Source organism: Drosophila elegans, unplaced genomic scaffold (genome assembly GCF_018152505.1).
Source record: "Drosophila elegans isolate 14027-0461.03 unplaced genomic scaffold, ASM1815250v1 contig_149, whole genome shotgun sequence".
Taxonomy (NCBI): Eukaryota; Metazoa; Arthropoda; class Insecta; order Diptera; family Drosophilidae; genus Drosophila; species Drosophila elegans.
The window spans coordinates 23,696,282-23,722,883 of NW_024545513.1; the positions used below are offsets into that span (position 1 = coordinate 23,696,282).

Here is a 26,602-nt window from a genome sequence, read left to right on the forward strand (position 1 = left end):
GGATTTACCAAATATACGGAATATATAGAAGCCAGCTCATAAATTTAATTTAAAAGAAGAGTTCAAACCTAAATTTCTCAACATATCTCCGGAGAATCACAGCCATTCCAGCTTACCATAACGATCCCCTGCAATAAGGCCTTTCAAAAAATCAATTGATATCCACTTCCATCCACATTTCGTTTACTTAGCAACGGAATTAATCGACATTAAGATGATTACAAGATAGAATTATGTACAAAACATAAGATAAGCGCTACACACGAGGATGGGAGGGAAAGCTAAGGGAAGGGGACACAGGATCGGGCCGCGGAGTTGGATCAGGATGGTCCAAATGCCTTGCCAGAGAGTCTTTAGAGCAAAGTATAAAAAAATTCAGTTACATCTAGGTTTGAGCCACGCGAAGAGGACGGGGGGTTAGTCGTTGAGCCGACTAACTTATCTCGTACTGATATGCATCGTCCGAGTCCTCGCCGCTGGACAGATCTCGCTTGCGTCGCCGCTGCTCCCGCTTGCTCAGCTTCTTGGCGGCTGGTGCTTCCGGTTGCGCTACCGCTTCCGGTTCTGCCGGCTCCTCCTCGGGCAGCTCCTCCTCTATGACAGCCGCATCCTCGTCCGGCTCGTTGGCCTCCTCCTCGGCCCGCTTCTGCGTCTTGACCAGCTCGCAGAGATACTTGTAGCGCACCAGGCACTCCTCCTTGGTCTTCTCCGGCACACTATTGGCGATCTTCTGCCAACGATCGCCGCCGGCCGTCTTCCGGTACTTGACTATCGCCGCCTCTAGCGCACGTTGCTGCTCCTGCGTCCAGTTGGTCTCCGGAATGAGCATGCTCTTCTCCGCCGGAGCCGCTGCAGTGGCGGGCGCAGCAGTCGACGCCTTCTTCACCTTCTCCTTGCGCTGCGCCTGCTGCGACTCCTGGACGAGATTCTCGGCCACACTGTCCGTTTGACCGGGAATGCGGTAGCCATTCTCCTTCATCTTGGCCGCCATGAATGTCACCTCCTGGACGCTGCGGTTCATCGACTCGGCGATGGTATTCCAGCGACTGCCGGCTCCGCCCGGATACTTTTTCACCAGGCGAATCAGCTCGATGAGATCCTCGTCCGTCCAGAAGCCGCCGCTCACAGTGCTCTACAAGTTTGGGCATTCGATCAGATGGGTTTGCTTATTTATATTTAAACTAATGACTAATACCACTAACCATACAACATATAGACTGGTCATTTCATACGACGCATTTGGACACAAAAAAACGGACCGCGGAAGGTCCACCGCTCTCACAGCAGCAGGTCCATGCACTTCGTGTGCGTTCGGGTTTTTTACTCTCTCATTCTTATTCTCATTTTTATGCTCGCGCACTCATTGCACGAGTTCAGTCGTTCAGTCGCAGAGAGGCGCTTTTTGAAGAAGGCTGTTCTGCGCTTGAATTCGTCTTTGTATGTATGCGTGATCATGCATTCTCATACACGGGAGCATGTGTGCGTTTATTTCATTTCGGCGCATCAAGAATATTTTGTCTTTTGCCACTTTTCAAACTTGGTACCCTAAGAATATGGGCGTATTTACTATTGGGTTATGATTTAAATATTAATATTATATGTTAAAATATATTTTTTTAATATTTCAGCATACATTTTATTTTTGTTTACAAATTCAAATCAGTGGTAGCAGTGAAATGTTTTACATTTATGTATGTATTCGAATTTATAGAAATCAGTCCACTGAGATCGGAACAGGGCATATCGCAGTCGTGTCACTTGAAACACCGACTGCTCTTCAGTGGTTGAGAAAACTTCAAACTTAATCAATTCTTGTCGATGTTTTGCGAGCGGTTGGTGCCTGCATACCCTACCGACGATTGCTTTTAAGGGGGCGGGCTTTTAGGACACTTGTTTTAAATGTTATGTTTAGTGATCTTTGGTTGATTTATTTTTTAATGATTCGCAGTGTTATTTTAATTTAATATAAACAAGTAATAAATAATAAAATACTTTTTATATTTTTGAAAATGTAAATGGAATAATTATAAAAATCCACATTTTTTTAATGATAATAATTTATTTTAATGATTATAATTTTAGATTTTAATTGTACCAATATCTTGAATTTTAACGAATTGTTTAAAGACAATTAAAATAACACTGCGAATCATTAAAAAATAAATCAACCAAAGATCACTAAACATAACATTTAAAACAAGTGTCCTAAAAGCCGGTCGGTAGGGTATGCAGGCACCAACCGCTCGCAAAACATCGACAAGAATTGATTTAGTTTGAAGTTTTCTTAACCACTGAAGAGCAGTCGGTGTTTCAAGTGACACGACTGCGATATGCCCTGTTCCCATCTCAGTGGACTGATTTCTATAAATTCGAATACATACATATATGTAAAACATTTTACTGCTACCACTGATTTGAATTTGTAAACAAAAATAAAATGTATGCTGAAATATTAAAAAAATATATTGTTACATATAATATTAATATTTATATCATAACCCAATAGTAAATACGCCCATATTCTTAGGGTACCAAGTTTGAAAAGTGGCAAAAGACAAAATATTCTTGATGCGCCGAAATGAAATAAACGCACACATGCTCCCGTGTATGAGAATGCATGATCACGCATACAAACAAAGACGAATTCAAGCGCAGGGCAGCCTTCTTCAAAAAGCGCCTCTCTGCGACTGAACGACTGAACTCGTGCAATGAGTGCGCGAGCATAAAAATGAGAATAAGAATGAGAGAGTAAAAAACCCGAACGCACACGAAGTGCATGGACCTGCTGCTGTGAGAGCGGTGGACCTTCCGCGGTCCGTTTTTTTGTGTCCAAATGCGTCGTATGAAATGACCAGTCTATATGTTGTATGGTTAGTGCTAATACCTTCTGGGAAGCAGGACGAACTGCATCGTCGTCGGTCATCTCACGAGCCTGGATCTGCGAGTAGCCGCGCAGCTCCTCTTCGGTCTTCTCCGGCGCCTTGCTGTTCTGCTTGCGTTTGCGCAGGTTCTCCTTGTGCTCCTTGCGCAGACGAGCCTGCTCCTCGGCCTCCCGCTCCAGTTCCTCCTGGCGACGGGCAGCCTCCAGCTCCCTGCGTTTCGAAAAAATATAAATCAATTAGATCTTAGGTTTAGCATTGGTAATAGTACAATTTTACTTGTCAGCAATTCAGTGCTAATCAAATTTATGTAACTTATCTGGCACCATATCAAAATACAAAGTATTATGATTGCTTTGTTTATCTTGCGACACAAAGACTATATATTATAATGGTCAAATTGTGTCTTTATTGGAAAGCAAAAATTCTACCTGCATGGTGACTCTTTCTTCAATTTTTCTTTTGTTCCTTAACCCAATTTGTGTTATCATTCATTTGGCGATTTATTTAATCAAGTGTTGTGAATTTTGGACTGAAAAAATAACAAATCATATAAAGTTCCCAAGGTGATTTTGGAGTACTGTCTTTACTTAAATTAGGTCTATATAACTTCTTAATTTTCTTTTACATTAAATGGTACACGGTAAATCTTTGCTTTTTGTATAAAAAAAAGCACTAACAAATTGTGATTGCTCTAATTAAAATGAACTTACTAAGCAACCGTACTGCAGAAAGATAAGAGTGGCAATGCAAGTTGCCCAAATCTGATGAAACTAAAAACGGATATGTGTAATACAAGATATAAATTCTGTGTTTGCATAATTAACTAAATTAATTGAATTGCATAAGCTGTCATCTAAAAGATATTGCAGCATTTGTTAATTCAGAATAATCTCTTTGTAAATGGGAAGTATATTTATATAAAACTAAATTTTAGATTGTTACAAAACTAATACAAAAAAAACCACATAATAAAAAACCTAATCGCTCTGTTTATGTGGCAATATAAATACCAAAATCGCGCTCTACTGCTTGTGACTATATGTATAATGTGGGAGATACTTGGAATAATATATTCAAAGATGAATATGTTTGCAACAAGAACACAGAGTAAGTAGAACCTAGGTTCCTTCGAAATCAAACCATGTACTTCACATAAACAGAGTGAGATAACCCTAAAAGGTTCCCAGAATCCGGGGTAACCAGGGTAACTAGACACTAGACCCACTTACTGCCTGCGCTTCTCCAGCGCCAGTTCCTTGAGCTCGTTGGCCTTGCTGAATCCGTTCTTGATGGTGCGCGGCAGGTTCCACAGCGCCACTGGGATCTGGATGGGCAGTGTGTTGAGGAGCGAGGGCATCGGGATCTCGCTGAGTATGACGTCCATGTCGATGTTCTTGTTCTTCTTTTGCAGCTTCTTCAGCTTGGTGCCGAACACCTGCTCGGCGGTGTACTTCTTCTCGAGGTAGGCGGCCCAGGCGAACAGGTATTGGCCCACGGTGGTGATCAGGAAGAGGATGAAGGCGCCCTCGTACAGGCCAATCTTGCGCATGCGGCGGTAGTAGTAGAGGGCGGACTTCCAGTTGGGCATGCCCTCCTTCAGCACGCGGTCGTACTTCTCGCGACGCGAGGGATCCTTGAGGACCTCGTAGATGGAGACCAGGTTGCGGAACTGGATGTTCGCATCCTCGGCGGCATTCTTGTCCGGATGCAGGACGATGGAGAGGGTGCGGAAGGCGCGCTTTATTTCGGCGCCCGTGGCCGTCTGATTGATGCCCATGAACTCGTAGAAGTTGCGATTCACCTCCTCGACCAGGTCGAAGATCTCCAGCTCTTCCGAGTGCCAGGCGTGGGCGCCGCCGCTGCCGAACAGCAGCAGGCAGGCCAGCAGAGTCCAGACCGCGTCCAGTCGCATCGTTGTTGCCGAGATCGAAATCCAAGTCGAGATCCGGATCCAAGTCGGAGCAAAATCGGAGCTAAATCCAAAATTTAGACCCACGCACGCACCACACCAACACAAACACAAACACGAACACACACACACACGCACGCGCTCAGCTGGCAAGTGGCAACGTCAGCAGCCGCCGGGCAGCGTTGCCATCCCCAGCCCCAGGGGCAGTGCTGCAAAATGACGAGATATTTCTAGCCAAGTACGTACCCAGCTAACATTTTGTACCTGACATAAATAGGTTTGGGTATTCGGTAGTTCCCTTTTTATTTACTTTAGCATAAATGTTAAGCTCACCCGCGAGCCAAAATTAATTTCAAATATGTATGTATGTATATTTGTTTATTAACTACTGTTTAAAACTATTATTAACCTACAGAAAAGTGAAATGGGGCTGCCTAATTTGATTTGCTAGTTAACGAGAAACGGAACTATATAAATCATTTATAAGGGGCAAAATTAAAACAGATATACGCATAATTCTTAAAAAACAACCAAATTTATTTAATTTGACTCGATCATCCGATCGCAGCTATAGGATATGGTCGTCCGATCGGCTAGATTTTTTTAATAAGACCGAAGCCATTTGTTGTTTTTTTTTTTGTGATAGCTTTGCCTACATTATTTTACCATACCTCTTTTTAACTGTGTACCCGGGTACAAACATATTTAAACTTTTACAAAACTGATCATGTGTATAATCAATAGAATATCGGTATGCGGCTTTGATGCAAGCTTTTTAGATGTTTTTGTCAAATCTCTGCCAGTAAATGTAGAAATCATGAGATTTTAAATCTAACTGAAATGTATTATCATCGTTTTTCCTAAAAAACGTTATCATTTCTGTTGTTGCCGCGCCAAACATCGATACCGATGTTTTGAAAACATCGATGACATCGACGTTGTCATCGATGTTTGTCCACCTCCGACTCCACAGTAAATGCGAAGTAAGGTAGAACAAATTTAGGAATCAGGCAAGAATGAAGCTGCTCCCATTGTTCTGGCTGCTGAGCGGCCTGCTCCTGGTGGCCGGCCAGCCTAATCCGGCGGTCAAGGCGTCCTCCGAGGACACCACGGCGACTAAACCAAAGGCAAATGACAAAGTGGGCACTATCACTTCTGGGGCTCCAGCCTCGGGATCGGGAACTCCAGCGGTTGCGGGTCAGGTGAAGCCAAAGGAACCTGTTGTCGCAGTGAAGCCGGAGAAGTCGGACACCAGCAAGGCGGCCCAAGCGGATAATGCAGTCAAGAACAGGAAGCGCCCGGACACTGGCGTGCCCGGCACAGCTCCAGTGGACGCTTCAAAGCCACCAGCGGTGGAGCAAAAGGAGTCGAAGGGAAAGGGAAACGAGACGGTCGCGTCCACGTCCTCATCCTCATCCTCATTCACTTCCACAACAACCACGACCACAGCCAAGCCAGCTGCAGGATCAGCCATAGTCAGCGAAGGTCAGTCCATGAAGGACGTGTCCAAGCCGGGCAACTCATCATCCAGCAGCACCGCCACTTCTTCCAGCAGCTCGACCACGACCACGACAACAGCCAAAACGACCACCAGCACTACGACCACGCCGAAGCCCAAGAAACCTACATCCGTGATGAGCACGGACAAGCACAAGGAGTGGGAGAAGGAGCTGGAGCAGCAGGTGAGCCAGGAGAAGCCCGGGACCCAGGGGGCCACGCCCACCGAAGTCCAGCCGGGGGGAGCCCTTGGTGCAGGAGCTCACCAAGAGCACCGCGAGTCTAGCCGATCGCGGTGACAACGGGTATGTGGTGCCCATCGTGACCGTGCTGCTGACCGTGCCGCTGGCCATCGGCGTGATGACCATCATATACCGCCGCTTCCGCGACATGTGGAGCACCAGACACTATCGCCGCATGGACTTCCTCGTGGACGGCATGTACAACGACTGACGAAGGCCAGGACGGCAACCAGGTGGCAAGTGCTCCTCCGTCGGCGCCCTCGGATGATGATGATGATGATTATTAGTTGTTTAAGTTTGCATCCAATGCAAGGTCTCCGGATCGAAAGCAGAGTGAGAAAAAAAGGAGGAGGAGGAGGAGAAGGAAGAAAGGAGTGGCGGAGGCGACAGGAGGACACAAAAACTAGGATATTGCTCAGTCAATTAGAGGAGAAAGGGATTCGCATTGTAGCGTGGCTAAGGAGACCCTTCCGAGCGGCCAAATTGAATTTAAACCAACTGATTTTCTACGCCAGTTTCGAGCGTGCTTTTACTTTTAAGCATTTTTAATGTATGTGAAGCATTTGTTACCAATCAAATTGATACCGACACTTATATATGCCCTGTACATCGACATAAGATACATATGCACACCAGCTGTTGCATATTGGAGGCTGCGACCAATCGAATCGGACTCACATCGATCAGCGCAATTAGCAATCACTCATTGAATCCACAATCTAGCCGTAATGTGCCTTACAATTCAGCTCTAGATATACATACATACATCAACACCTTTACACTTTGATACTCTCCATCTCCGAAGCTTACGAGATGAAATTCTACTTTACGCAGCACAACACTCACTTAAAAAAAGCAGCAGAAACCAAAAAATCACAAGCAATCGGCCTGAAACAAGCAAATTTGTTGCTTAACTATATATATATATTTATATATATATATATATATATATATATATATATATATATATATATATATATATATATATATATATATATATATATATGTATGTATAAATACACATATTTCATGTTGTTATCAGAAAAACAATTATAATAAAGCGAAAGGCATACAAACTGAATTTCTTGAAAATCGTGTTTATTGATTAACAGAAAGCCTTGTGGAATTCTTATTTTTCTTCAGAAAAGTTATGAAATTCATACAAGCAGCACGACTTGCTGTACGAAAATCGCTGATTCCTCATAAACTTCGACTTATGTAAACTCGTGTTCTTTTGCAAGCTAATCTCATTTTGTCGGTTTCATGAGAAATTTCTTTGAAATAATATTCCAGCTTCAAACATTGTCGGATTAACGATTCATTCAGTTATTAACATTACAATTTCATAAGAAATATATAGAAATATGGTGTATTTATTTTTGTAAAATGATATGTTTTGTATACCTTGCAGAAGGGGACATTTCCGACCCTATAAAGTATATATATCCTTGATCACTAGTCGATCTAGTCATGTCCGTCTGTCCGTTTCTACGCAAACTAGTCTCTCAGTTTTAAAGCTGTCTGCATGAAACTTTCCCAAAAGTTGTATATCTATTGCAGGTAGTAAATAAGTAGGAACGAGCCGGATCGGAAGACTATAGCATATAGCTCCCATGGGAACAATCGGAAAAATAAATAATAAAAATGATAACTTTGTTTTTTAGTTTTTTCTCAGTTCTTCGACATAGTAATTGTTAAATATTTCAGAATTACTTCATCATATAAAAAAAAAATTTTAAATGAAACTTAGCTATTTTTTATTTTTTAAAATTCTTTTTGACTTAATAATTTAAGAGTTTAGAATTACGCTTTTAATTTTATTAAAATCAGAAAACGATACCATATAGCTGGAACTATCGAATAATTGAGATGCAAATCATCATAGCTTTAATGTTTTTAAAAATATACGCAAGTAAATCATTATTTTAATGTTTTCAAGAATATTAAGTTTTTGCATTAGCTGCAAGGGTATATGAACTTTGCTTTCTTTCTTGTTTTATTCATCGTACTGCGACTGCACCTTGTATTATTTTCCATTTATTATATTCTATTAAACAAAGAATTACTTACTTCGGTACATGGGTAACACAAAACGCACTTGCAAAATTATAAACAAAACAAAGTATTAGGGCCAAAAAAGAAACCAACATTTATGGGAATGATATAAATATTTGTTCAACCGGTAACAGCCCGAGAAATACTCCCACTTCACTTTAAACTAATTTTTTGTCGGTTGGAAAAGGAATTTATTCTACCATTAAAATGTTTTCTTTAAAGGAAATTAAAAATAACTAAGGTAACCAGACCTTAAAACAGGCCCTTCCCATATATTATATTTTAGGAAAAATACCCTAAAAATTAGAATATATCATAGCCATGGCTGTATTTATAATATTTATATATTGTATGAAGTTAGTAAGAAATTCAAAACCCTTTTTTTATTAAACGGTAAAATGTTACTGAAATTATTGACAAATAAATGAAAATACTTTTTTTTTAGTATGATCGTCAATGTATTTTTGCCAGATTTAATTTGACATTGTATTTTAATTCAACTTTGTATGGTTTTAAAACTTTCCAATTATTAATTTTTGGTCAAAGATATTTTAAAAACATTTTCAAAAATATTGTAGGGCTCTGATTTATTGTGCGCTGCCTTCTGTTTTTAAATCGGTTGTAGCAAATCTTCTGGTTAACCCATTAATGTCATCATTTATGCTTTATGTGCGGGTGGACGCAATCCATTCCACATCCACATCCACTCCCCAGAGCCCGATGCCCGAGGTGATTTGGTTTGAGAGGCCCAATTGTTGTTCCACCGGAGTTCTGACCTTTGGCGATAATAGATCACCAGCGCCTGCTCCTCGCGCCTTCATTTAGACAAATGAGCGGCGAGGAATCTCCATACAAACACCCCATTCAAGAACAAAAAATAAATAAACCAACAAGAGCTGCTGAATGCGCGCAATGAAGTGGTTTATAAATGATCTCCATCTGCGAAGTTGTTCGTAGTTCGTTTCAATAATTTAAACAAAAAGAACTAAATTAACAACAAAACGATGCATGTTGAATGCCTGTGTGCGTTAGACACTGTGTATAAAGGGAAAGTCGGAAAAGCGGGAAAATCGTTGGACCACGAGAATGTGTGAAATGAGCCGAACGACTGCCGCTGCTTTCACCTCTGCCTAGGATACAATAAATAATACCCAATACCCATGCCAGGGTATATTGTATTTAGGCAAAGGTAAATACTTAGTTTTTAACTTGCCTGGGTTTAATTTTGACTAACTTTCATAGAAAAAGTCCTAAAATTTGTCTACCGCTTGGTTGTAGTTTCGAATAATTGTAGAACAATTTTAAAAACATTTTGGAAGCAAGAAATAGAGCTTCAAAATGTTCAAATGCTGATAAGTTAAATGTTTACCATATATAAAATGTTACAAAATATAATTTACTTTAGTTTTGCTTATTAATGTTTGTGTCAATTATAGTTTTAATATTTTTTTCTATTAAAAAATGATTCAAAAAAGTTTTGAGGTTCGAACATTTAATAACAAAAATATACATTTGTTTTACGGAATTTAGTTTTTGTTGAGCAATTTTAGTTTTGGTTTGTATGTAACTAAATTTGCTTATTTTTTTTTTAGTTAAAAATGTAACATTTTAAACTTTTCAAAAAAGTGTTGGTTTTGTTGTTACTTTGGAATAGACTATTTTGTTTTATACGGAGTTTTGTTAAATTTCAAATAAAAACAAAAAATAAAACTAAATAAAAGTTATTCAAAAATCTTTTGGTTATGTTGTTACTTGAGAATAAAAGTATCCTTAATTTATGAATCTGCTTGTATTATTATATATAATTAATAAAAATATATATAATTATTACTATTATTATGTATAATTAAATAGTATTTAGAAGTCGAAACAACAAGTAATAGAACAGCTTGACTTTTCCTGTCTTTGCCTCTGCGTTTGGCGTGCTTGATTCTTGGCGTGCTCATTTGAAAACGTGCGCTGGACGCGTGCAGTTCTCGATCGATCAGTTTCCGTTGGACCAGCCGTGGATTTGAACTCGATCCGACCCGATCCCGATCCAATCGGAGCCACGTCTCGCCGCGTAACCCTACCTTCTCACTTAAAATGCATCCTGCCTCGCCACATCAGCACCGCGCGCGCCTGAACATCGGTTCGCCGGGATCGGCTGGTGTCCAAGCCTCATCCTCCACGGAGACCTTTCCGCTAACGCCGCAGCACCACTCCTCCCAGCATACGGTCCATATACCGCCCTCCACATCCCTGCCGTATCAGGGACTCAAAACCTGTAAGCAATCGAAAGGGACTCCGTTTATTAACCACATTTTGATTAGCTTACACGATATTATTACCTTTAAAAGGGAATTTTATTAAATAAGAACTAAATTAAAGAACTAAGGATTTCTTCTAAATGCCAAAATGATTAAATGTCAAATATGTCAACTTTTTTTTTAAATTATCAGTTAATCCAAAACTTGGTATTAAAGCAAGAGAAAATGTTTCTAAATATTATCAGATCAAATAAAGTGAAATAACATAACTTTTTTTGTGCCGCATAATAATAATTTGAAAAATAAAACAAAAGCGAAGAAGAATTTAAAGGATTCCTTACAAAGAAAAAGGGTTAAGACTATGTCAATCAACTAAATAAAAGTAAATGGGAGTAAGAGAGAAATCCTGGTAAAGAATAAATGTTAAATGTGCACTTGATAATTTAAAAAATGTGTTCAAAGGAAATAATAAAAACAAATTTATATGATATTTTAAATAGCAAAGTAATAATATCCTATAATAATAATAAAGTAATTAAAATTTGAAAGTCCGGATAGTTTAATTAGTTTCTAATTTAATAGCAATAACAAAAATTATATTATTATTTGCATCTAGTATTGATTTCAATTATTCGAGACATTCATAGACTTATTAAAAAATTAAAAATAAGATATGTGGCAAGACTTCCTTGATTTCTGGACCGGATTTCCAGTCAGATATAGTCAAAATATTCGCTTGGCGCTTTGTTTAGCTCATAAAAACACACGCACATTGACTGCCAGATACAAATAGTTTTTCACATTATACCGCACACATGACCTCACAAAACTCTAGTGCCCCAGCGCCAGAATAATTCATAATTCAGGCAAATGTGCGATTAATGCGATATAGACTCATAATCAAGGCGCGAGGTGAGGCGATTCCGAATCATTTTTCAATGAATCATTTCATTGAGCTGCAAATTGCTTCAGCATTGGGATCGCATCGGATCGGATCGGATCCGATCGGATCGAAATCGAGATCGAGATCGGGGCATCAGGCATAGGCCATGGGGCCTATTGAATCGTATCGATCGCGACCACCTATGAAGTATGCAATATAAACTGTGCGCCGACATGTAAAAATAAATAGCGATTATGGAACGCACCTAGGTCCAGGCACATGTATCCGTGATATAAATCGTATTGTCGAAACTCGTAAGATAAACAGAGCAGCGGAATACTCAACACCCGTCTCGAAAATAAATAGTTTCAGCAGCTATTGCTGCAGAGAGCCAAACAAAAAGGGAAAAACCGAAAAAACCAGAGATCATATTCACGAGCACCGGGTCTGTACCCATAAACAAAAAATCCCCAGCCCATGTACAATGTGCATACATAGTTAGTCAAGCATAAAAAGAGCTCGGACCAACAAATCCAAGGCAGCTGATCGTGGATATTTACGGAATTTATGGCATTTGTACTAGATCAAAAGCAATTTGTACAAGTTAATTGACCCAAAACAGAACCGTACAATATGCTGGCGCAATTGAAACATCGAAACCACTTTTCGAAATCCCGGGGGAATAAACAAACAAATCACAATCTAAAAAGGATAATAAAAATAGTAATTAAAAATTATATTTTTAGGTCAGTCAATTCTGTACTTTCACTTTTAAGAAACTCTAACACATAGAAAAAACCTCTTTGAATTTAATCAGAACAATGTAAACAGAAGTAGCAAAAGGAAAACCAAAATGTAATATTATATAAAACCAAAATATCGGTTGATTTTTATACGTATATGCTTAAAATCAATTAAGTTAATTGTCAGATCGTTTTAATGGAAGCTTTATTAAATAGTCGTTTGATTTTCAAAAAATTAAAAATAAAAATAAATTTTGTAAATCTGAAGAACAAATATATCTCGCGTTATATGTTATAAAACAAACAAAATTGGGTTGATTTTTGCATTTTTAAAACGATTGTTCCAATGAAAGCTACATGTTGCAGTCGTTTAGTTTTTATGAAATGAAAAATATTTTTTTTTTTAAGGAATTTTGAAATGCTGACTAAAATTTAAATACCCTTTATCAATTTATGTTTTTGGCGTCAGTGACCGAAGTCATACAATTACATAAAGTTTTACGCGAATTCTTCAGTTTTAAATGGTTAAAATAGTCTAATGCACAAAACATTACATTGAACCATTTTCCTCATAACGTTTCTGTTTTCTCCAGCTGAGAACGATGACATGGGCTGCGTGGAGATCCTGGCCACGGTGGTGTCCGTGCTGATCATGGTGCTGACCTTCCCCATCTCGGTGTTCATCTGCTTCAAGGTGGTCTCCGAGTACGAGCGGGCGGTGATCTTCCGGATGGGGCGGTTGCGCAGCGGCGGAGCCCGCGGTCCGGGCGTCTTCTTCGTGCTGCCCTGCGTGGACGACTACTATCCGGTGGACCTGCGAACCGTCTCCTTTGATGTGCCGCCGCAGGAGGTGCTGTCCAAGGACTCGGTGACGGTCACCGTGGACGCGGTGGTCTACTATCGCATCAGCGATCCGCTGAAGGCGGTCATCCAGGTGTACAACTACAGCCACTCGACCAGCCTGCTGGCGGCCACCACGCTGCGCAACGTCCTGGGCACCAGGAATCTTTCCGAGCTCCTGACCGAGCGCGAAACCATCTCGCACACCATGCAAATGTCCCTGGACGAGGCCACCGACCCCTGGGGTGTTAAGGTGGAGCGCGTGGAGATGTGAGTTGTCATTCCCAGAGATAGTAGTCCAATAATCCATCATCCATCATCCATCATCCATGATCCAATTGCAGCAAGGACGTCTCCTTGCCCACTGCCCTTCAGCGGGCGATGGCCGCCGAGGCGGAGGCGGCGAGGGAGGCTCGGGCCAAGGTCATTGCCGCCGAGGGAGAGATGAAGTCCTCGAGAGCCCTGCGCGAAGCCTCCGAGATCATCTCGGCCAGTCCATCTGCCCTGCAGGTGAGTGTGTTTCGATCTGAACAGGGATATTTTAAACTATTCAAGGTTTACCCCCAGTTTTTTTTTACGAAACTATTAAACTTTTTAAAGCAAAAACATTTAAGTAATATTCGTATTAATAGCAAGCCGATGTATATATACCCTTGCAGCTATAGCAATTTCAATTCTTTTGCGTTTATGTCTAAAAACAGTAAAGCTAGGATGAGTTTAATTTTTAATGGCATCGTTGCCCGATTTTAATAAAAATAAACTTAATTTAATTTATAATTATTAAAGTAAAATCCAAAAAAAAAGTTAATTATTTTTAATTAATTAATTAATTTTAATTTTTAATTTATTTTTTATTAATTTTTTTTTTTTAATTTTCCGATTGTCTGTCGGATAGACAGACATGGCTAGATCGACTCTCCTAAAGATGCAGATCAAGAATACATATACTTTTTAGAGTCGAAAATGTCTCCTTCACTGCGTTGCAAACTTCTGACTGAAATTATAAAACCCTCTGCAAGGTTATAAAATAATTTAATAATTATGTTTAAAAAGAATGTCCTTTCTCTAATTTCGTTTTGAGGTGAACAAAATTGTAGCAAACTAAATCATCTCTAACAACAAATTTTAAAAGATTAAAATCGATAACACTATATAACTTTTTTTTTTATTGGATGACAATCAAGTTTTTTTTTGGTTTTTTTAATTCAAAAAATATATCGTTAAGATAATTCACATTAAGAAACTACATTTTCTTGTACTTATAAAGTCTGCCAAATTTCAGAGAGATCGGTTCAGTAGATTTAAAGATTCCCGAATTCAAAATACCATTTCGTGAAAAAACGCATTTTTAAAGATTTGTTTACTTTCAATGCTCATATCATTGTTAATTTTGTTCCCATCGAATTAAAACGTATTACTAGATAGATTTCCTTATGAAATATGCAAAAAGAAATTGTGAAACATCAAAATCATAATTTGGAAGTAACCCTTTAACCCTTAACCCCTTCCACACACAGTTGCGCTACCTGCAAACCCTGAGCAGCATTTCCACCGAGAAGAACTCGACCATCATCTTTCCGCTGCCCATGGAGTTGCTCACGCCCTTCCTCAACACCCATGCCTACTCACAGCAGCAGCAACACCAACAGCAGCAACAGCAGCAGCAGCAACATTTGCAGCATCAGCAGCAACACCAGCAACATTCGGCCGCCCCTGCCACGCCCCTTCACCGGCACCAGCACCAACACCAGCACCACCAGTGACGCTCGATGTCGGTGCTGCAGCCGTACCTGGAGGCACTGCATCGCTGCGAGCTGCGGCGGCAGCAGGAGCAGCGGCGATCAGCGGATGACGATGACGACATCGTGGGCTTCTTGCTGTAGCGGGTCGGCGGATTGGTGGACCGGCGGATTGGCGGATTGGCGGCAGCAGCGGCAGACAGCGGAACTGGCCGGGAAATTCCCGGAAAATGAGTCAGCATGGTGGTGGGAATTTATCAAGCTGGGGTGCTACACAAATCTCTAGAGATTTTCACATCACACAGGGTTAATTTGTATTATTAACTTATATTTTCTTGGAATCTAACTTGGTAGATTTTTTGTATATCACCTCTTTTATGTTAAAGGGGCTTACAAATTTCGATTTTATTGTTTAATCTTTAAAATTATTTTAGGTATAAACGAAAAAAGAATTGTTTTTTTTTATAAATACAAAAATACAGTTAAAGGCTTTAGACAGTTAAAAAATCATATTGTATCAACATATATATTTAATTGGCATTTAAATTCACAAACACTTTATGAACCCCTATTTCGCAAACCTTATTTTTCATTTTATTTCCTTATGCCTAAACAAACAAGAATTGTTATTGTTCTTCAATATATGCGGCAATATTACTTCAAATACTTAATTCACTTTAATAATCTCCAAGCGAAGACTAAGTCCAAACTAGTTTTATTAAACACTTTAGGATCTAAAGTCAACCCAGTAATCGTTTTGAGTGCAATTTATATATGCTGATAATATACAATTGATCTACCAGCTTATTCCAAGATTTAATCGCCAAAGTAAGCCATTATATAATTTTTTGTTTTGTTGTCGTTTATTGTTGTAAAACTATGATTCATCTTAGAATTAAGACGAGACGTTAATTTTAACATAACCAATATTAAACACAATTTCTGTTGTACGTTTAGATTAAACTTGTTTGGGGGATGAAACCTTTAGACTAAATTACATTTCCTCGAAAACAACGAAAAATATAGTCTTTTTTAAACAAATGGATTTCGAGTGTTCGATTGTTATTAATAAATATATTATAACAAACAAGAAAGGAAGCAAACTTCGGCAAGCCGAAGTTCATATACCCTTGCAACTATTGCAAAAATTAAATATTCTTGAAAACATTAAAGTTATGAAGCTATTGAAGCTATGATGATGTTCAGCTCTATTATTCCTTAGTTTCTATTTTAATAAAATTAAAAGCGTAATTCTGAACTGTCAAATTATTAATAAGTCAAAGAGAATTTAAAAAAAAATACAAAATAGAAAAAATACATTTTTTATTTAATATTTAATATTTTTATTGTTCTCATGGGAGCTTTATGTTATAGTCGTTCGATTTTCATGAAATTTTAACCGTAATTCTGAACTAAACATAAAAATTAAAAAACAGCTAACTTATAATTTTGTTTTCATTTATTTTTCCGATTGTTCCTATGGGAGCTATATGCTATAGTCGTCCGATTCGGCTTTTTATTTTATTTATTTTGCGTAGAAACGGACGAACAGACAGACGGACATCCTAGTGATGCTGATTAAGTATATATATTATATACTTTATAGGGTCGGAAATGTCTTCTTCACTGCATTGCAAACTTCTGACTGAAATTATATTGCGCTCTGCAAGGGTATAATTAAATGTGATTCAGATACGCAACTCTGTGATTCCCCTTATTCGAAACATGCCCATAAACATTTAAATATTTTGAGCTAATCTTAATGACACAAACGCTCCGATTTGCATACCACTTCAACAAATGTGGCAGATAAAGCCGATCTCGTCTGAGTCACTTTGTTCAATCGGTTGGACGAGCCTAAACTTTTGACCCCTGAGTAAATCGGCGTCTTTATACTCAGGCCGAGATTACAAATATTCTTGGCACTGATAAGAAAAGCTTTCGTTGATCGATGGCCGGAATAATCTATGTACATTGACGACTGCAGTCTAATTGGGTTTTCTTTCTGAGCAGAGTGATTCATCCGCTGCCCAAGTCTCTCGATTTACAAGGCCAGTTCTGGTGGGGGGTTACTGGTGTTTCCCCAGATATTTTTACACTGAATAAATTAGTGATTGATTAAATGACTGTAATAATATTTATTGGCACTATTACTCGATTATTCATTAAAAAATTTAATCAATCTGTTATCCATATGTTTCGATTGCGAAAATATGTTTTTAATTATTTTTGATTGTTAGGATAGTAACAGATAATAGAGGTTGGCTTCTGTTGGTTTCTAGGAACAATTGGTGTTTATTAAGTGTTCACCCAGATATATTTACACTAAATAAAGTGTATGATTAAGGAGCTAAGTTAGTGTAACCAATGAAAAAATTGAACGATTTTTGTGATGTTTATTTTAAGTACTCAATATAATGTTTTAAAGTTTTTTGGTCATAATAACTTTATTTAAAGATTATTTTTACAAAAATATATTGAGAAATACCGAAGCTTTGTAGTGTCTTCGGAGGTGTATTTTCCGAAATTAGTATTTAAAACAAACAAATTCAAAATGGTTACTAAAGTATTTCCTATAAAATGACCTCCAATTTTTGTAAAATATTAAAAACTAACATAATGGAGTAGTTTCGAAAAAAAAAGGTTTTTGTGGGGCTAAAAAATTGTCTACCTTTTAAAGCCAATTTGACAATATCTAAAAACCGCAGATGATTGTATAGTAAATAAATTGAAGAGTGCTTAATATCAATTTGAAGCCAATTTCTCGGTCAGTTTATCGGTCAATTTATTTTTTATTTATGATGTCAGCTATTTCGAAAATTGTGGTTTCGAAAAAAACACGTTTAAAGTTTTAGGTGAACCTGTTTAAACCAGCGAGCGGTTGCTCTTTAGAACTCGGCCATTAAAAAACTATTTAAGATACGACCTTACCGCTATTATAGGATATTTTTGAAAGCGAAAAATATTAAGCAAACCAAAAACAGTTTAGAATTTTGTTAAAATTGTATTTTTTAATTAAAATCATAATATTGAGTAATTGTAAGAAAATGTTGTCTTTACCACAACTTGATTATTCAATACTTTTAAAATACGAAATCAGAATTTGAAGACTTCTCTCCGATAACGAAAATATATTTTAAATTACAATGAATATTCACCTTAACGTAGCATATTTTTTTTTTTAGTAAATGGGATATAAGCTGGTTGAGAATGGCCTTAGTTTTGGCACTTTTGTTTTGATTTATTTCTTGATTTATTCGCGATTTTTTTCTCAATGTGCCCTCGCATTTGAGCCGCTTGAAGCTCCGTGAAGCGATAAAACCAATGCGATACTTCGAATGTGAGAGAGCTACGCGCTCTTATCACATGGGAATGGTTTTCGGAATTCAGTTTGGCCTTTGCAGTTGCTCCCGCGACAGTTTCGAGTGCCCGGCCGACCGAAGAGGAACACACCCAGGAACACACCCAGGAATACACCCAGGAATACACCCAGCGATGGAGCCACAGCAGCAGGACACGCCCGTGTATGCCAACTACGAGGACATGCGCAACTCCGGTCCGACTAGTTCCACGGCCTACATGATCAACATGGGTCCCGGCGGAGTTCCGCCCCAGGAGCAGCCAGCTCGGGGTCCCGGTGCCACTCAGCAGTACCGTGGCTTCAAGACTTGTAAGCAATCTATTATGCATAGAACCCCAACGATTTGAAAGCCGCCAGCAGTAGCTATACTGATTAGATCTAGTCTTTAAAATATGCAATCTAAAGATCTTATGACTATTTTCAATGTCGTTTTTAATTGCTTTCATTCCCCACTAGAGTTGATCTACATATGTACATTTTGGTGCTGTGAAAATTTAATCAGCTAAAAGCAAACGACACGAGAAACTCAATTCTAGCGAAATTCTTGGAAACGCTGCTTTAGATTAGATTAAAAAGAGGCGTGAAATTGACCGCGTGAGAACCTTCATTGAACAATATTTCCGACATGCAAAATTGTAAATCAATAACGCTGAACATCCTTATCGGACGATTTTGTAAATGCCCCAAAAACGACCGATATAAACATTTTCGCTCATTATTGATAGGAGATCTAAAAATAAAAATATAATTCGCTTTGTGAGTGACGTTAGAAATACCTTTTCGTATCGTAGTAGATATTTGTTCAGAGTTTTGTTTTTGTTTTAACAGAGTAGCAATTTAGTTCCTATCACCATCCCACTTAATCCTCATTAATGCGTAACACTTTCTAGTTTGTAGCTTTTATTGAGGCACATGAGGTATCAGTTGCAATATTATTTGAATTGAATTTTTAATCGACAAAATTCATATTGATTTCTACGATAAGGATAAGGAAATGATTATGGCTGATTGGAATTTATCCCTGTGTTTCAGTTTCCTTTAGGTTTTATTTTTTGCTTTTATCTTTATACATTCTTTTTTTTACTGCCTTCAATTATTTTGTTATTGCCCAAATGAAATTATAAATGAATATATTGATAGAGCTATGACATATATGTAATCTTGTTTTCCGAATTTGATTTCTTTTAAATATGTAGATAGATTTTATTATTTTCAGAAAGTGAAATCTAAACATGAAACTCTTGTACTTTCTATTAAAGCGAAGACATTAGAAGCATAATTACATTCACTATAAATTCCCCCAATGTTATTGACAGTATTTCTCAATGAATGAAAGATTGGTAAGCTCAAGTAGGCATGACTTCCCGGAATTTCAAATTATCTCATCTTCTCCAGACTTGAAGAGTCATAGCTCAAAAGCTTCAAGTTGGCAAACAAAGGGAACTGCTATTATCTAAGTGAACCCCCATTCAGCATTTTATTAGTAATATAAAATAACAATATCGCACAAATCTTTGTACATGCTATTCAATTTAGAGGCACATCAGTCACAATTTTAACAATAAACTAATACCTAAACTTAGCACACACACATTAAAAAATAAAACAAAACATTAAAAAAACCAAACTAAAAATATTAGAATTGATAACATTTTTAAAAGTATTAATTTGACTTCTTAAATGTTTTGTTTTATGATTTTTTTTTCTAAGCGAACGTTCCAAAATAAGTTTAAAGTGATTCGTAATAAGAAACCACTATCTTGATTAACTGACGCACTGATGTAAAAGTGTGTACATGAAGCGTTGCGTAAATAAAAATATAAAATCACAATCGCCCAAGTGTCCAAGAACTGATTTGAATGCGTATGTATATTCAATAACTAATGCATCAAGCTCTTATAACATTTACTTGCAGCCGAGAACGAGCCCAGGGGCGTCATGGAGTGGGTGGTGACCTTCTTCTCCGTGATCATCTTCATCATCACCTCGCCCATCGCCATCTTCATTTGCTTCAAGGTGGTGGCCGAGTACGAGCGGGCCATCATCTTCCGGCTGGGCAGACTGAGTGGCGGGGCTCGGGGTCCGGGCATGTTCTTCATCCTGCCCTGCATCGATGAGTACCGCAAGGTGGACCTGCGCACGGTCACCTTCAATGTGCCGCAGCAGGAGATGCTGACCAAGGACTCGGTGACGGTCACCGTGGACGCGGTGGTCTACTACCGCATCAGTGATCCCCTCTACGCGGTGGTCCAGGTGGAGGACTACAGCATGTCCACCCGCCTGCTGGCGGCCACCACGCTGCGTAACATCGTCGGCACCCGCAATCTCTCCGAGCTGCTCACCGAGCGCGAGATCCTCGCCCACACCATGCAGTCCACCCTGGATGATGCCACCGAGCCCTGGGGCGTCATGGTGGAACGTGTGGAGATGTAAGTGAAATTAATATTAGGGAACCGTAGTTTCTTTAAGCCCAAGACGCTTGATCTGATCGTATAACAAAGGGGATAAATACACTTATAACAACATGATATTCGCTTTCAAAACTAAAATCAAATTTTTTTTCTTAATGTTCTCTTTCTAAAAAAAAATAATTGTTTAGGTCACGGTTTTTATGTCTCTCTTGCTTACTTTAATTTAAAATTGGATTGAAACCTTTCTTAAGACTTTCTAATTTCACGCTCTAAATAGCCTGCAGATAAATAACAATAAAGCCTTTAAAGAATTCCCTGTAACTAATTTGAAAAACAAAAGAAAAAGGTGTTCATCCAGTCCGGGGATTGAACCCGGGACCCTGTTTCTTACTTTTTTTGTTTTTTCTTATAAAAATGTTAATTTTAGCTATAAATACAAGAACATTTGTTTTTTTTTTGAAAACATTCTGAGTTCTGTTAAGAAAGATTCCTCTTAAAACCCAATAAATATTTTGTTCATGCTTCAAAACATGGTTCCTGGCAAAGGCGTTAATTCTAAAATTTCGAAATTAATGTTTACGAGTGTATCCATGAAAAACTTATAACTTCCGATCTGTAACCGCTTTCAGCAAGGACGTCTCGCTGCCCGTGTCCATGCAGCGGGCGATGGCCGCCGAAGCGGAGGCTGCCCGCGATGCCCGCGCCAAGGTGATTGCCGCCGAGGGTGAGAAGAAGTCCGCCACTGCACTCAAGGAGGCCTCCGACGTCATCTCCTCCAGCCCCTCAGCCCTGCAGGTGGGTGTGGTCCTTGCACATCGCCCTTCAGAACATAGTATTTATATCTTAATCCTCGCCCACAGCTGCGCTACTTGCAAACCCTGAGCAGCATCTCGGCGGAGAAGAACTCCACGATCATCTTCCCCCTGCCCATGGAGCTGCTGACTCCGTACCTGGCCAAATATGCCCACATGATGCCACAGCCCCCTCAGCAGCCGTCACAATTGCCGGAGAAGGCCGACACCGTGCTGCTGGATGCGCAGGCCGCCTGGCCAAAAACCAACCTATGATATATTCCACAACGTATTGCGCAGATACCGTAGTTATTGAGTATTTCTGCTTTTTTTTTTATTGAAAAACACCACTGAGGAACACGGTATTTGAACTCATGTTTATATTTAATTTTTAATAAAATATAAACAACATTCCAAAGTTGTTAAAAAAAAAAAAATTGAAATCAGTTTGAAAAAAAAAATGTTCTCTTGATTAAATACATATGGATATCAACGTGTTATACCTCTGCACCTAAGCTGATTCTGATTCTGTACAATAATCTGACGTTCATAACTAGACTAGGTTTCATAATTTTTCTTTAATTTTAAGCCTAATTTTGACTTAAAATTACAATACCAAATTTATGAGAAGCACTACTACAAACTTTATACTCTTTTGTATGTTTCTGGTTTAACATTCTTTAATTCTGCTTTGAAATTTTTAATTTAAATTTATGTGGCCTTTGGTTTTAAAAGGTCTGCAAGACTTACAAATTAAAGACAAATAAAAAAGGCGTTTAAAATAAAATTTAACCCAGATTTGCAAAGTATTAAATCACTATTTTTGGAAATGAAAAACTTAAAAATATAGTATGATTTGGTCAAGGGCTGAAGCAAAACTTAAAGCTTTAAGGGGCCCAAATAGCAAATATAATAAAAAAATATTGGTAAATTTAAGTTAGATCATGAATTAATCATTTTAGAAATATGACGAGAGACACTTACAATTTCCTTTGGTGTTTACAACAAATAAACGTTGACGGGATCTAGGGCCAAAGATTGAGTGGCCATTTGGGCCATGGTCTTCTGGAAGGTTGAATCGCCTGCGACGATGAGCAGGCGCTGTCCGGGAATGGAGGGATTGAGGTAAGTGGCCAGCCCGGAGGCATCCAAGCGGGCCACCTTCGCGGTCTCCTTGTAGCGGAGACTCCGGCGAAGGTGGAGGCACTCGGGGACGCAGTGCCCCGCCTCCTGGCAAGCGGCGGAGGCGCACTGCTGATGCGGCAGGTAGAGACAGCTCCGGTAGTTCCAGTACTGGGCGAACTCCAGCAGCTCCTCGCGGAAGTAGACGTGCTGCAGGTCGCGGGCGCACACCAGGTGCCACACACGACTCATGTCCTCCTCGTTCTCGAGCACCTGGCGCACCAGCGGCAGAGTGGGTGCAATGGCCACGCCCTGGGCCACGATGTAGATGCACTTGGCGGTGCTGGCATCGTGTGCGTACTGCCCAATGGGTCCGCGGAACTCCAGCAGATCGTTGGGCTGGACTGCGGCCAGGAGCCGGGACATGGGCCCGTCCGCCTGCAGCTTCACCAGAATCCGGAACTCTTTGGCCTGGAAGTCGCTCCAGTAGGGCGAATAGGGACGCAGCAGGGAACCGATGCGCAGCATCACATGGTGTCCGGGTGGAATGTCCAGCACCGTGTCGTCCTCCGCCTCCGCCCCTGGCTCCTCGGGGGCGTGGCCAAAGTGCAGGAGCAGCACCTGACCACCGGTTTTCGATTCTGCTTCAGATTCAAGGGTTTCCCGCCGCAACAAACGGAATTTGGTGTAGCTCAGGATCACGTTGCGTTTGCCGGCCAGCAGAACGCGCTTACTCGGCCGGGGCTTGTTGTCCAGGATGCAATTGGTGCAGCCATTGCCACAACAGTCGGAGTCCTGCAGCAGCTCCTCTTCCACATTTAAATCCTGTTTTTGGAGCTCCCCGTTGGCCACCATGCCGCCAGTGTTGGAAAGTGTCTCGAAGAGCCAAAATCTAGCTATTTTTAGCTGGAAATCTAGCTAGTTCCTTATTTCTTTCAAAACAATCGACTGTCGACAAGCTATCGACTATCGTTATCGAGTTTCCGGACAACAACAAGACAACTCGAAAAATATGCCAGCAAAAGTGTGTAAATAAAACAAAGGCACGAAACGGAACGGAAAGAAAGAAAGATCGGCACCAGGCGCAGAGAACGAACTCGCTGCCCCCCCTACCCACCACACCACAGACCCTCCCCCCCCCGTTCCCGCGTCAATCGGATTCCCCCGAGGAGAGCGGACGCAGTGCGGCGGAGCGCATGAGCAACTAGTGTCCAGGTACCAGGTGTCCAGTGTCCAGTTCGCCATCTCTGTATCTCTATGGTGCCGCCAGCAACATGAACCTGGAATCGCTGTTCCGCGACTTCAATCCCTGGTGAGAAGCCCTTGGCAGCGGACGTCCGGATTGCGGAGGAGTTGCAATCCCCAATCCCTAACCACCGCCATGTTCTCTTGCAGCAAATTCATCGTGCACTGCAGCCTGTTCACCTTTGTCACGCTCTTTGCCTTGCGCCTCGACAACTACATAGGTGGGTACTGGTGCCTCAACCCAGGAATAACAGACTCCATTTGTACAGTGGCCCATGGATTAATCTATAAAGTGATCTATCTGAGAGCAGTTCTTATGCTGCCCACGCTGCTGGGTTCCCTATTGCTAGACAGATATCCTAAGGGATACAAATAGAGCTAGAAAGGGTTTGAGCTAAATTCTCCAGTTATACAATGGCTTATGGATCTATATATGAACTAGGATCAACTTAAGAGCAGTTTCTGCATTACTAGAGTTTCTTTTAAAAAGACACCTTTACACTTAGAAATGGATTGAGCTGAGCACTCCAGCTTGCTAGACTAATCATTGCATTATATAGGATAAAATAGAACTTCTTTTGTCACCCACTTACCACTAAATACCTTACGGATATATAACAGTGCCACAGGGATAGAATAGTTGTTAGTGAATTGCCTTAATACCCCTCGTAGAGGTTATATATTATATAGAAATCATGTCATATAAGGAGAACCAAACTGTTGTGAGCCATTCTAATCAAGTGCCTTTCCACAGATTGGCCCTACTGGGCGATTTTCACACCGCTGTGGATATGGAAGTGCACCGCCATCCTGGGCGCCATTGTGGGTGCCATCGTGTGGTGTCGATATCCACACTATCGCCTCGAGGGCGATGCCTACACGCAGTTCAAGGCGATGCTCATCTCGCTGGCCCTGCACCTGATCCTGCTGATGTTCGAGCTGCTGGCCTGCGATAAGCTGACCTCGGATCGCCACCTCTGGGTGCTGGTCTTCATCCCGCTGATCTTCGGATCGGTGGTGAGCGTGGGCGCCTGTGTCTGGGCCGTCAAGCACGATCGTTCATTCGAATTGGAGCTCTTCCTGGCCGTCAATGCGCTTCAGTTCGTCTCGCTGCCACTGAAACTGGACCGCTTTGTCTACTGGAACTGGGACGTGGTGTTCGTGCCCATGTGGATCGTTATATGTCTGAGTTTGGTCAGCGTTCTGTACAACATCATCTTCTGCGGCATCATGATGCGGACGCCGGAGGTGTCGCTGCAGCAGAAGAAGGCGGCGCTAAACGCGGCGGTGGGCAACATCTGCACGGTGCTCCCATTGCTCTGCTTTCAGGTGAGTCCCCCCCCCACAAACCGACTGAAGAGAGACCTGCAATGCAAACCCATTCCATTCCATTCCGCCAGGTGGTCATCTGCGATAAGCTGGACGGCGAGCTGAAGTTCCCGTACATCGTGGTCTTCTCACCGCTGCTCGTCTCCATCCTGGCCCTGATCATCCTCAGCTTCACGGCCAAGGGCGGCAACATGTGGTGGTTCGGCATTCGCAAGTCCTTCAGCCAGTTCCTGCTGTCGGCGATGCCGTTCCTACAGGAGTACGGCAACATCAGCTACCATGCCGAGACGCACAGCAATGGCGGGCAATCCGTGCCGCTGGACGCCACCTCCTCATCGACGAGCATGGCGGCCAGCGAGCAGCTGCACGAGTTCGGGAAGCACGACAAGAAGGGCAAAAAGGGGGCCAAGAACGACATCCTCAAGCCGGTGGTGCCGTTCGTCAGCATCGACCTGCCGGACTAGATATAGACAGCCAGCACTGCACAGGAGCAACAATGAGTAGCAAGAACCACGTAGACCTAAGGACAGCCTCTCAGCCGACACGCATACGCACACGCACACGGAGACGCCGACGACGCACACCTTCGTTCAGGTGTTTATATTAAGCATTACATACCCGATACCCACAAACAACCATACACACATCGGCCGTAGCTTTTAGACTCGTACTGAATTTTAATTGTAAGCAAATGCTAACACCGCCCACGACCCATGCCTCCCCCAGCCACACCCATTGCCCCCCAAAGGCCGCCCACCACCCCCTCGCATTCGCCTGCATATAATAGTTGTACATATATACCGGCACTGACTACTACACACAATTCACCAGGTTGTTGTTGCCCACCCAAACAAAGCAGACTCAAAGCGGCTTTCACCTTGACCACTGGTTTCCTTATACAAATCGAACAGAACGAAAAAAAAATCAAAAGAACAGCATACAACACTTGGACTTTTTTGGCCTTATATATGTGCAAATATTATATGTTACATCCCTCACACTCTGAGAACCCACTTATGAGTAATGCCCTACGATAAAGTGTAAATAATTTACAAACTACAAAAAAAAAACACAAGAAATATACTTAAGTGCTTCCAAAACAAAATGAAAAAGCGATTTAAATTTGTTGTTAGGTGATAGATTGGAAGTAAATGACAAAAGTACATAGATAATGTTAGATTTGTGTTGAGTGCAGCAACTTCAATACAAAGAAAAACATTCAAAATCTGTGGTTTTGTGTTTCTTATAAGTAATAAACTTCAAGATATTTCAATCCCTTTATTCTCAGATCTAGTTTTGAACGA

General features: G+C 40.6%; 6 protein-coding genes across 6 annotated transcripts; 4 read left to right on the forward strand and 2 right to left on the reverse strand.

Annotated features, from left to right (window-relative positions):
• Nucleotides 1-161: 161 nt before the first annotated feature.
• LOC108134922 (uncharacterized protein F54F2.9) lies at nt 162-4,928 on the reverse strand. Its single transcript, XM_017255437.2, has 3 exons — nt 4,112-4,928; nt 2,885-3,092; nt 162-1,132 (listed from the first exon to the last, which is right to left on the reverse strand). The coding sequence occupies exons 1-3, from the start codon at nt 4,792-4,794 to the stop codon at nt 434-436; spliced, it is 1,590 nt and encodes a 529-aa protein (XP_017110926.1). The 5' UTR covers nt 4,795-4,928; the 3' UTR covers nt 162-433.
• Nucleotides 4,929-5,738: 810 nt separating this feature from the next.
• Nucleotides 5,739-7,124, forward strand: LOC108134932 (cell wall integrity and stress response component 3). Its single transcript, XM_017255452.2, is given in 2 exon segments — nt 5,739-6,502; nt 6,504-7,124. Coding segments are annotated over 2 exon segments (933 nt in total). The 5' UTR covers nt 5,739-5,807; the 3' UTR covers nt 6,742-7,124.
• A 3,182-nt stretch (nt 7,125-10,306) lies between these two features.
• Nucleotides 10,307-23,588, reverse strand: LOC108134882 (NADH-cytochrome b5 reductase-like). The gene is made up of 2 exons (XM_017255377.2): nt 22,587-23,588; nt 10,307-10,849 (listed from the first exon to the last, which is right to left on the reverse strand). Exon 1 carries the CDS (start codon nt 23,577-23,579, stop codon nt 22,602-22,604), a length of 978 nt encoding a protein of 325 aa, XP_017110866.1. The 5' UTR covers nt 23,580-23,588; the 3' UTR covers nt 10,307-10,849; nt 22,587-22,601.
• LOC108134879 (band 7 protein AGAP004871) lies at nt 10,671-16,060 on the forward strand. The gene is made up of 4 exons (XM_017255376.2): nt 10,671-10,851; nt 13,054-13,570; nt 13,645-13,810; nt 14,818-16,060. The coding sequence occupies exons 1-4, from the start codon at nt 10,671-10,673 to the stop codon at nt 15,061-15,063; spliced, it is 1,110 nt and encodes a 369-aa protein (XP_017110865.1). The 3' UTR covers nt 15,064-16,060.
• LOC108134878 (band 7 protein AGAP004871) lies at nt 18,444-22,411 on the forward strand. The gene is made up of 4 exons (XM_017255374.2): nt 18,444-18,709; nt 20,316-20,829; nt 21,441-21,606; nt 21,672-22,411. The coding sequence occupies exons 1-4, from the start codon at nt 18,535-18,537 to the stop codon at nt 21,876-21,878; spliced, it is 1,062 nt and encodes a 353-aa protein (XP_017110863.1). The 5' UTR covers nt 18,444-18,534; the 3' UTR covers nt 21,879-22,411.
• A 106-nt stretch (nt 23,589-23,694) lies between the features above and the next one.
• On the forward strand, nt 23,695-26,571 carry LOC108134889 (transmembrane protein 185B). Its single transcript, XM_017255392.2, has 4 exons — nt 23,695-24,036; nt 24,120-24,190; nt 24,724-25,298; nt 25,370-26,571. Exons 1-4 carry the CDS (start codon nt 23,999-24,001, stop codon nt 25,760-25,762), a joined length of 1,077 nt encoding a protein of 358 aa, XP_017110881.1. The 5' UTR covers nt 23,695-23,998; the 3' UTR covers nt 25,763-26,571.
• Nucleotides 26,572-26,602: the final 31 nt, after the last annotated feature.